This window comes from Conger conger, chromosome 18 (assembly GCF_963514075.1).
Source record: "Conger conger chromosome 18, fConCon1.1, whole genome shotgun sequence".
In the NCBI taxonomy this organism is placed as follows: Eukaryota; Metazoa; Chordata; class Actinopteri; order Anguilliformes; family Congridae; genus Conger; species Conger conger.
Window position 1 is genome coordinate 21,867,923 of NC_083777.1, and position 12,235 is coordinate 21,880,157.

The following is a 12,235-nucleotide window of genomic DNA, read 5'->3' on the forward strand; positions in this document are numbered from 1 at the left end:
CGACACTCCTGGGGCTCCTCACAATCGCTTATTCTCCACCTCCTTATTCCTTTCCTTTCTGGTTCCTGGCTCCACCCATAGGGAGAGGCAAGAAAAAGAAGTGAAGACGAGGAACTCGAGAAAACATGAATTGGGCAAATGTCCTTGCTCCTTCAAACTTCAGTTTGAAGCAACGTCATTTACAGAGGTGGCAGGTGAGTGGGAGAGAGGGAGAGGTGGATCCACAGGTCAATCACTTAGATGTCACACATTCCAGAAAAATGTTTCCGCAGAAGATGGGCTCATGTTACCTTGCTCAAGACCAGTTCAGGAGCCTCCTAACTGCTAGCTTCCAGCTCTTGGAAGGAATCTCTTTAAAGATGGCAGACCAGACCTCGATCGATTTCCAGGTCAGGCAGAGAACACAGAAAGGAGGTGAGTGATTAGAGAGAGCCCCTGGTAGTTCATCGCTAGGGCAGAGCCCAGGTTAGGTAGAGGCCAGTGACACAGGGATAGGAAACATCGGTGAAGGTGTGGAGCAGGAGGTTGGGTAGGATCAGGTTTTTATTGCTACTTTATACTGACGGATAAGATGGAGACTTCATAACAACTCAACAGGTATGAGGAACCACACATTCACAAATTCCAAACCAGTTACATTCCTTTAATACTGCATGTAATAATGACGATTCTGCTTCTAAATCACATATTAGCTATATGTGATTACATTTAAATTAGTATCAGCGGGCCCTTGGCCAACCAAATACAATTCCACTGTTTCAAATCAATTTACACATCACAGTAAGGTTTGTGAAGCAAAGTGAAAATAAAACATCTGAGCAACACCCCCTGATAATTAGTGTCACAAATGATCATAGTACCGTTTCTAAAAAGCAGTGGTTTCCTGTCATAAATAAATATGCAAGGACGGGAACCTTTCTGCTCGCGCCCCGATCACCCTGCATCTGCTATCGACCATTTTCAATGGTCTAAAGGCCAGCGACAGTGTCGCTTGACTGAAATCACAAAACGTTCATGAACGTTCGATTGTCACCTGACGTAGACTGCGGTCATTGTCCTTAGCCCTTACGACCGCACTCCAGCCGCCCAGAGTATGAACAAAATGTCGCTTCACAGCCACATCCATTGCACATCGCAGGACCACAAACCGGCCTTAAAGCTCCTCAAGCGTTCGCGTTTCAGCACCGATTATCCCCCGTCAACCGATTCATTTCCACTAAAATAATTACAATAATAATTACCTTTGTGTACTCCACATGAAATAATTTGAATTAGAACATGATGATGATGGGGTTACTCTAAATGACTTGCATTGTAACACAAAGGAACATTAAATTAAAACAAGCTTTTTTTTTTAATGGTTTCATGTGGAGAAAACAACGATCCTATGATGTACCAATTTGCATACAGACAATGAAGTAATTTTCAGAACAGTAAAATCTGACAGCCCGCCGTGTTCACCTGACAGTGTATTAAAGCTGATTTAGGCTTTTCCCACCACTGTGAACTTCAGAGGCAGTTCTGAACAATGCAAATGGATGGGAAAAAGTTTGACGGATTCACATAATTAACTACAAAGAGTGCAATTAAAATGTCCCTTCGGGGCATTGTTTTGACTTAAGAGAAATGCATAATACAACCATGTTTTGTCACTCATTCTTTAGAATGTGACGTATAAATGTATTCGCGATGCAGGGGTGGCTCTTATTAAAACAGTCAAACTTCATATTCCTGACGGGTACAATAAGAACGCAATTCTTATAAATGTAATATTAACTTCACATCCTCCCTTATTCGTTGATTATGTACTCTGACAGGCAATTAAATCTTAAAATGTGTCAGCAGGGAACTGGATCAAAGTGACACTAATAATCCTGTTTAATCCGGGAGCCTGTACAAAAGGCAGTGTCACAAATCCTGTGTTCTACCTGGTCAAATGGAGCTGAGAAACGGTGTATTTAAAAGTGAAACAGATTGCAGGGTTCAAAGAGACACATCTACCCGCCTGCCCTGCTGTCGAACATCACATCCAGCGTCATCGCACAAAGGTCCCCGACCCACTCGAAAAGCACCAATATGACGGATACAGCGCACACCCGCTTTACATTCTAGCAGTGATCAGAATGCTGGGGTGACCTCTGTGACCTCTGACCCACTGTAAGCTGGATGTACCTGCGCACGACTGATAATAAGTCACGGCTTTAAAAGGAGGAGGAAGGAGGTTGTTATTATGAATGTCTTTGTTCAGGGTCCCTGAGTCCCGTCGCCCCCAGGCCTTGGCTGGGGGTTCAGGCTGGGGTTCGGTCCAGGGTTCAGTCCGGGGTTTAGCCGAACCAGTGGTTCCCCATGCAGTCGTGGTTCCACTCCACGCGGCACAGCCAGCACCACTGGAACCGACACGCACTGCGCGGGCACACCATGTGCATGCAGCCACCTGGGGAGACAGAGCGGTTACTCAGGCAACCAGTGCGCTTACATCACAGAACAATACAGGATACAGAGCTCTTACTCCAACCAGAACTTACATCACAGAACAATACAGGAGACAGCTCTTACTCCAACCAGAACTTACATCACAGAACAATACAGGAGACAGAGCTCTTACTCCAACCAGAACTTACATCACAGAACAATACAGGAGACAGAGCTCTTACTCCAACCAGAACTTTCATCACAGAACAATACAGGAGACAAAGCTGTTACTCAGGCAACCAGTGAGCTTACATCACAGAACAATACAGGATACAGAGCTCTTACTCCAACCAGAGCTTACATCACAGAACAATACAGGAGACAGCTCTTACTCCAACCAGAGCTTACATCACAGAACAATACAGGAGACAGAGCTCTTACTCCAACCAGAGCTTACATCACAGAACAATACAGGAGACAGAGCTGTTACTCCAACCAGAGCACGCTTACATCACAGAACAATGCAGGAGACGGGCTGTAGCTGACTGAGGATGCTATGGTGTATGACACAGGTGTTGTAGAGTATAGTTTAGGAGACAGGGGGGAGCATGGAAGACGGTATAGTATAATACATAAAGGAAACAGGGGAGTATGTAGGATGGTATAGTACCGGACACAGGGGGAGGATGTAGGACAGTATAACATAAGAGATGCAGGGTGGTATAATAGGATGGTATAGTACAGTACGAGACAGGGGAACAGGGTGCCATACCGTTCTTCTCCACCGGGACGCGGCACTTCGGGCAGGGCCGGGTGGTCTCATCGATGGCCTGCCTGGAGGCCTGGTCCCATCGAGCACGGAGAGCCGCCTCCTCATCCACAACATAGCCCTGAGGGCCACACAGGGATCAGACCGCTGCTAATTACGCCCTCAATCAATCACTTTTCATTACTAATGAGACCGTTTAGCCACCTAAAGCCACCATTTCTTCAGAAATAGCAATGCTCACGATGAAGATTAAATGTGCTGCACTCATGAGGCTTTGATTTAGATCCATAAATATAGCAATTTTTATGGGACTAAGTGAACACCTATGTCCCAGTACTTTAAACCAACCAAACACCTTCACTGTCTGTAATCTGCCACATGACTAAGGATGGGTTTTAAAGAGGCTGTATTATTAAACCAGATGAAATCACAGGCAGACTGATTGTGAATTGGTAGAGTCCCCTAAGAGACTCCTCAGTCTGGGACACCAATGGGACATCCTGCTGTGGGACACAATCTCCAGATGTGGCTGACGTGCTGGCAGACTCCGCCCCATTCAATGATCCTGGATCAGGCGCGTCTTAGCGCACACGGTGCCCGGGGAATGTGTGAGGAACAGATGGGCTGATCCAGGATCAGCGGTACGGGCAGAGAGGAACACCCGAAAGCCGCGGGCCTACCTGGAGGGCTGCACCTGTCTCCGGGGGCGACCTCGTTTGACACTCGCCCTCGTGGAAGCTCTCCTTACACTCACGACAGAAAACGAACTGCGGACAGAAAACAGACACGTCTGCCAACAACGCACACTTATCCGACACCGCTCTGCTCCACACATACACTCAAACGCAGCTGTTCCATTAGCACGTAGTTCTGTACAGTTTATAAAACACCATCTCTAGTGTAAACACGAACATTTTGGTAGAATATTAGATGTTTTTTTTAAATGTTCAGATGAAATGGGGGACCCCTGTAAATTACGTGACCGGGGGGATTCCTTCCCTATTCTTCATTTTGCGACTGTCTGCCAATTCGCAGCGGGATTATGCAAATCTCTAAATTTTATTTGCGCCTGTGGTGCAGATTACTGGTTTGCGAGAGATTTCTGCCGCGGTATGAGGGAGCAGGTGACAAATTCCGGGAGAGGCGAGATACCTGCATATACTGTATATCATATTAACATCATCAAATTTCCTTTTTGCTTAAAGGTACAATAGATTCGATTTTTGTGTTAAAACATTGTTAAAAAACCTTTCCTATCATTGATAAATGCTCACTGACATGTTGACTCACCCTCTGCCTGTGTTTATAGTCCTTAAATTCGGGTTTCAAAATATACAGTTGATGGACCGACCAAAACATTGTATAGGTGTACAATAATTCAAGCTCAATGGTTGAAAATCGGTAATAGCCACAGCCAATGCCATGGGGGAGGGGGTTTCAACGCCAGCGCGTTCACAGAGAAGGGGGAGGGAGAAACAGTGTTGTGGTTTGAGGGCGTTTGTTGCTGCAATTCCTCTCTTGTTGAAAAAATCAATTTCGGAAAATTGTTCACGTTCCACCAGAGGGAGCTAAAGCAACATGTTACAACGCTACTTCGAAGTTCACCCCTTCTCGAGACTCCCAAGCTTAACATAAGCAAGTCTGCTTTACAGCCATTAGATGGAGCCCTCCCCTCACAGAATCCCATAGAGCATCTGAGCCGCGGCACTGGTCTGAAAGCACAGGACCGGCTCCTCTCCGACGCCCGCGTCCGTGGGGATCAAACGCTCATTTGTATTTTTAGTTCATCGGCGTCTTCGAAAAGGCAGCAGAGAGAGGCCTCACATCATCAAACAGCACAGTTTGAGAACGGGCTGTGTTTCTTCCCCCTTACAGTCTTCCTGTTTAAAGACCGGCAAAGTCTCAGGACGCCTCCGCCTCCGCCGGGGTCCTCGTTCCCACAATCAAGGATTCCATCTGCCGCGACAAATCTACAGGGGCGAGGGGCTGTCTCCGACGGGCTCCCTCCCTCGACGGGCCGTGTATTTGAAACGGAGCTTCTTGGCTCCGTTCACTCCTTCCCAAAGCTCGGTTTCCCTGGGAGGTTTATCAGCGCACGTTCCGCCGCGAGAGACGTGCAGACGTACACAGAGCCAGCCTCAGAAGAACACTCAATGACAATCAGCAGTCGCCGGGCTCCTCTCGAGATTTGCCGGGTTTCTCCCGAGATTTCTTCTCGAAGGGGATTTTTTTTTCCTCGCCGCAGTTTGATGGTTTTTCTCCCCCACTGGGGGTTTTTTTTGCAAAACTTGCCTGCCACTTGAGGGTTCAGGCCTGGTGTTTGCCCTTTTCTTTTGTGACTCTGTAATGTCGTCTGTAAAAAGAGCTTCTGTTTAGATTCAGATAAGACTACATCCCTGTCGTAGGAACCCTGTGTGCTCACTCATTTAGCTGTGCTGTTGAACGACAGTAAAAGCATCATAAGTCCACTCTGCATGTGTGAGCGACTTCGGTGAGTGATGCCCCGCTCGGCGGGAATCGCTCCGGTTCTGGCGGCGCCGGCCCAGCGGACCGCGAATCGGGCTGCGGAGATTGAGCGGCCCCGCCCGCGGACTGTGGAAGACGCATGAGCGGGCCGGGCCGGGGTCGGGCCCGGGTCGGCCGCGCTGATAAACCCATTTCCCCTCGTCACTCTCCAGCGAGCAGCCGGAAACCAAGCAGCGCTCGCACGGACGCCGCGCGCGTGGCGGCCCCTCCCGAAGGCTGAAGCATCCGCTCCGCAACCCGCAGGACCGCTCCGCAACCCGCAGGACCGCTCCGCAACCCACAGGGCCCGCTCCGCAACCCACAGGGCCCGCTCCGCAACCCGCAGGGCCCCCGCTCCGCAACCCGCAGCCGATACTGAACACACGGGCCGAACGAGGATGGATAACACGACTGAAGCAGGGCCGAAAGGGAACCAGAGAGAGGCTGGGGAGGGGAGTGGTGCCCTGCTGTGCCTCAGTGAGAGACATTATAAAATCAACACACTGACAAACCTACACCACTGAGGTCAATCCTCTTTCTTGCTCTTATAAACAGGTTTGTTGTGGAGACATATTAAACCCTGCAGTATCGTGATGCTGGCGGTAACGGCCACACTGCTGTTTTTCAAATCCACCCGCTTCCATATAAACACACATCGACACCTGCTATCTGTCTTTGTAAATTAAGCGCACAAACACACAGCACATAAACACACACACCACACATACACATATACACACAGCAGTCATACGCGCGCGCACACATACATACACACACACACACACACACACACATATGCACACACGCTCAGCAGTCATACACACACACACGCACACGCACACACACACACACACACACTCACACGCACACACACACACACACACACGCACACACACACACACACACACACACACACACGCTCAGCAGTCACACACACGCACACGCACACGCACACACACACACACAGACTCACACAGACACACACACACGCACACACTCACACACACACACACACACGCACACACGCACACACACACACACACACACACAGACTCACACAGACACACACACACGCACACACTCACACACACACACACACACACACACACGCACACACACGCACACACACGCACACACACGCACACACACACACACACACACACACACACACGCACACACACTCCAGCAGTTCTCTCTGAGGCCCGCAGGGCGGCGCTGCCACTCCGCCGGGCGGTGCCTCTGGCCTCCCGGGCCTCTCCCTGGCTGACGGGCGGAGATAACGCGGCGGTCTCAGAGAAGGCCAAGCGCTCCCACGTCCAGCTGTCCCCGACTCAGAGCGACAGCGCTGACGTTGACGCGCGCGGTCACTCGCCCTATCTCTGCAGCAGGAGCACCTAAACCCATCTCCATTTAAAAAAAGGACGGATCGCAGACAGGGATTATCGATTTCGGCGCGCGCGCGGAGTCCGTTACAGAACAGAGGGGCCTCAGACCAGATTTAAGACCACAGAAATTCATCAGGGTGTCGGTGATAGGACACCTCCTAATACTACCGCTGGGACGCCCAATAAACTCTCTATCTGCATCCCCCCAGGCCCGGGAGCGGACCTCACCCTCCCCCACCGCCATCCAGCCTGGACGCCATCACACCAAACCTCCAGAGGAATGCTACGTCCCTCCCCCTGAACCCCCCAGGAGATCTCTCCAGACCAGGCAGGGCCCATCAGCCCTGGGAGGAAGCCCTGCTTATCTCAAACGCCACGGTGCTGAACCAGAGCTCCTCTGTACGGGTGCAGAGAGATTGGGGGGGGGGGGGGGGGAACAGGCACCCCAGGTCCCTCACCGAAACGCCCGCTGGTCTCTGCTGCCTGCTGCCTCCAACCCCAACCCCTCCCGAGATTCCCGGATAGGACACCTGCTTCCAGCACAGCACATAAATAACTCTGACTGCCCCTGTCCACACAATTACATGTGACTGACAGCAGGCAGGGAGATCGTGCTGACCTACACACATACACGCACAGAGAGTGCAGTCTGTAAGCATTTGGACACCGATACTGCTTGAAAAGGGCTGTAATTCTAACATGGTTCACACGATACGGATGCAGATACCTGCAAATTAATGCTGACAGTCTCTTTAATACCGAATCCGCTGTGCTGGATTACTGAGCCACCTCTATCCAAACACTAACGGACTACATTGTATATACACATCCAAACACAAAAACCTACAATGCAATGATCATCATTTTAGAAAATTACATTATGTACGGTATAAAGACATTCCTCATTTAACCATCTATTTGAGCAGAGGCTTCTTGGAACACATCGAGTTGAAATACACGAGTGGAGAGGGGAGAGGGAGAGGAGGAAGAAAGCATACTGCAAAGTATTCTCTCTAAAGTCATAAGACTTAAAATCGTATTTATCTCAAGTAGAAAATATTAGCTTTTTTTTTTTGCTTTTTGCTTGTCATGCGAAATAGTATCAATCCATTGGGAATTCTCATTGGGAAATAAGTCCAAAAATAAGACTAAAATGCTTGTAAAAAGAATTTTTCTGGGTTTTCTACAGTGCATTTACCACGTTAATAAAGCTGATTACATTCGCAGAAATTTTCACATTACATTACATTAAAGGCATTTAGCAGACGCTCTTATCCAGAGCGATGTACAATGAAGTGCAAATCAAACCCAGGAACAAGTACGTTCAAGACCCTAGAGGAAAGTACAGTTTGTCTGAGAGAAAAATAAAAATAAAATAAATGAAAAACTGGAGTGTCGTTCCAAACTTGCTGTGGCAGTATCTGTATCTGTTGATATTTTGTTTCATTGTGACAGGGTGAGGAATGTTTTCTCCAAGTTATTCTGTTTTTTCTGTGATGACACTGTTGCAAACATGCAATCACTCAGCCCTAATGGATGGTGAACTAAAACCCTATCCTTTAATCGACTGGGTAATTAGAGAACATCATGCAAATTGTGTCATAATTACACCTTAATTGCGTTGTGATTGCATTCAATTCAAACATAATGACGGAGGGCGGGGTCAGGGCAGGAAGGTGTTGCCACTCAGAGGTCAGGGGTCAACTTCTTTGCAACAGTACAAGGAGCGCAGTCAGACACATTCTCCAGTTTCCAGAATGTTCCATAGTTTATATGTAAACACAACTACCTATCTCTTTACAGTATCAATACCAGAGACACCCCACACAGACTTCATTAGGGATGTAAACAGAATGTATTTGTGTTCTTGGGAAGTATGGAGCTGTAAGAACATAAGTATAGAGAATGATTGCTCTTTGTACACAAAGAAGTTACCTACTGCAACAGGGGGGATGCACCGAACTAGTGCCAACAAGTTAGCCGAACTGTTTCGATAATTTAAAATTGCTCTTTATACACTGTAGCTATGATTAAAACTAGATACAATTCAGCTATTTTAACACACACATCTCACATTTACGTTCTTACAAAATAAATATTTTTATTGCAGACATGGTGAAACAAAAACTTAATTTATGAGCTTGGCTTGTCTCATCATCGCGCAATGAATGGTGGGATATGAGGTCTGTTCTCAATGGGCAAGGACGCATCCAATGCGTCCTCCATAAAAGGGACAGACCAAGAACACATCCAGGCATTTTATCTCTTCTTGGTTGCTTGTGCTCTTATTATTAGTATTGGAACCGCACTTGAGCCATGAAAGATGTCATTAAACAAGTTCCCAAGGACAGAAGAACACAGGAATGGACAAGAACCGATACTGAGAAACATCCAATGTGTGTGGGTTTCTTAAGCCAATCAATGCCTTCAATGAAACATGGTATCGATACCCCAAAAACCGGCAGACACTGCGGCCCTCCAGGACTGCCGTTTACACCTGTGCACTATGCAATCATGTGAAAGTCCAGCCAAAAATGGGACTTATAGAGAGTACTGGGATGAGTATCGTATAGCTCTGAGTGCTAAACTACAGTATAAGGGTCCATATAAGTGTCTTTGGCATTGTTATCCTCGAGATTGTGTTCAACTGAGAATATATAGGCAATTTTAGAAATGCCCCCTCCAGTCACTAAAACTGATGCCAATGCCTGCCAAATATAGAATGGATGAGGTTTTTTGTTGCTACAGCTTGCTTATCTAAATCTAAGGTGACGTGTGTGAGTGTGTGTGTTTGTGTGTGTGTGTGTGTGTGTGGGGGGGGGCGACATGGCTCAGGCAGTAAGAGCAGTCGTCTGGCAGTCGGAGGGTTGCCGGTTCGATCCCCCACACGGACTGTGTCGTGCGTGTGTGTGTTTGCTCTCATCCCACAGCCCAGTCCTGCGTTGCTCTCACACTGGATCCTGCGCAGGCCGTTCTCCGGAAGCAGCCCCGCCCCACAGCCCGGGGCGGGGCACAACACCCCGCCCATCTGCAACACACACTCCTCCGCCGCGTACCGCTGGTAGCGCTCATACTGCAGAGACAACACACACACACACACACCACTAATGTAGCATGTACAGACTAACACACAACACTGGTACCACTCGTACTGGAGACACACACACACACACACACACACACACACACACACACACACACACACACAACTAATGTAGCATGTAGATTAACACATAACACTGGTAGCACTCGTACTGGAGAGACACACACACACACACACACACACACACACACACACACACACACACAACTAATGTAGCATGTAGATTAACACATAACACTGGTAGCACTCGTACTGGAGAGACACACACACACACACACACACACACACACACACACACACACACAACTAATGTAGCATGTACAGACTAACACATAACACTGGTAGCACTCGTACTGGAGACACACACACACACACACACAACTAATGTAGCAAGTACAGATTAACACAACAGTGGGGGCCTTTACAACTCACCGTCAGTCAGTGGATAGACGTCTTTGTGCACTAACAAAAATACTTTAAATCACTTCAATACGGCGTAAAAAAAAAAAAAAAATGCAGACGTTCGTTCTCTAATGAGCTCCTAATTGCCTTAATTAATAATCACTTCAATCACACTTCTACATGAAGAACGATGGTGGAGTTTCTAAACAGGAGGCCCTGGCTGCAGGCCCACAGGGAGAGAGACGTAGACCGCGACCAGCTGGAGCTGTCCCACCCGGAATCCCCCGGGGACCGCCAAACCTTTTAACAACGTTTAGGGAACGTCGCCGGGGCTGCCAGGTTGCTACAGTGACAAAGCACTGCATTTGTGTACTGGCCTCAATATGCATGAGCAGGGTCTCCTCCCCTTCAGCCTGCTGTGGCTGTGTGTGGGGCTGCAGTCAGTCACAGGAAGTTACTGCTTATATCACCACTGGGCCATTCCCAAATCACAGGACGTTACTGCTCATATCACTACTGGGCCATTACCACATGACAGGAAGTTACTGCTCATATCACTACTGGGCCATTACCACATCACAGGAAGTTACTGCTTATATCACCACTGGGCCATTACCACATCACAGGAAGTTACTGCTCATATCACTACTGGGCCATTACCACATCACAGGAAGTTACTGCTCATATCACTACTGGGCCATTACCACATCACAGGAAGTTACTGCTCATATCACTACTGGGCCATTACCACATCACAGGAAGTTACTGCTCATATCACTACTGGGCCATTACCACATCACAGGAAGTTACTGCTTATATCACCACTGGGCCATTACCACATGACAACATGACAGGAAGTTACTGCTCATATCACTACTGGGCCATTACCACATCACAGGAAGTTACTGCTTATATCACCACTGGGCCATTACCACATGACAACATGACAGGAAGTTACTGCTTATATCACCACTGGGCCATTACCATATGACAACATGACAGGAAGTTACTGCTCATATCACTACTGGGCCATTACCACATCACAGGAAGTTACTGCTCATATCACTACTGGGCCATTACCACATCACAGGAAGTTACTGCTCATATCACTACTGGGCCATTACCACATCACAGGAAGTTACTGCTCATATCACTACTGGGCCATTACCACATCACAGGAAGTTACTGCTCATATCACTACTGGGCCATTACCACATCACAGGAAGTTCCAGTCATCCATGTTAATTTGTTTCGTAAGGAAATGGATGTGGCCACCCTCTGTGCTTTGAGCATCAGATTTGGTCTACTATATCATGTCTATGTATACATACAGGGGTGTATGTGAGTGTGAGTGTATGTGAGTGTGAGTGTGTGTGTGTGTGTGTGTGTGTGTGTGTGTAGGAGAAAAGCTAGACAGTATGGGTATATGTATCCAGGGGGGAAGATTTAAAATGTGTGTGTGCACATTTGTGTGAATGTGTAGGAGGAAAGTTTGATGGTGTCTGTGTGTGTGTGTCTCTGTGTGTGTGTGTGTGTGCGCGCACGCATATGTGTGGACTGAAGGTATGTGTGAGGGGGTGTACAACAGAAAGGCAGATGCTGCAATTAAGACTCTGTCAGCAGTGACACTGACAGGAAGAAGAAAGGCCCGTTTCCCAG

General features: G+C 48.0%; 1 protein-coding gene across 2 annotated transcripts in view; it reads right to left on the reverse strand.

Moving 5' to 3' along the window:
- Positions 1-627: 627 nt before the first annotated feature.
- Positions 628-12,235, reverse strand: part of prkn (parkin RBR E3 ubiquitin protein ligase) — a 77,695-nt gene continuing 66,087 nt past the window's right edge. The window contains exons 9-12 of one of the 2 annotated variants that reach the window (XM_061228142.1): positions 9,989-10,144; positions 3,862-3,948; positions 3,185-3,302; positions 2,189-2,434 (exon numbers count right to left, since the gene is read on the reverse strand). In XM_061228142.1, the coding sequence (XP_061084126.1) occupies positions 2,325-2,434; positions 3,185-3,302; positions 3,862-3,948; positions 9,989-10,144 (471 nt within the window). In that variant the 3' untranslated portion in view covers positions 2,189-2,324. Of the gene's footprint in view, positions 2,435-3,184; positions 3,303-3,861; positions 3,949-9,988; positions 10,145-12,235 lie in introns of both variants that reach the window. The other variant, XM_061228141.1, reaches the window with a different exon arrangement.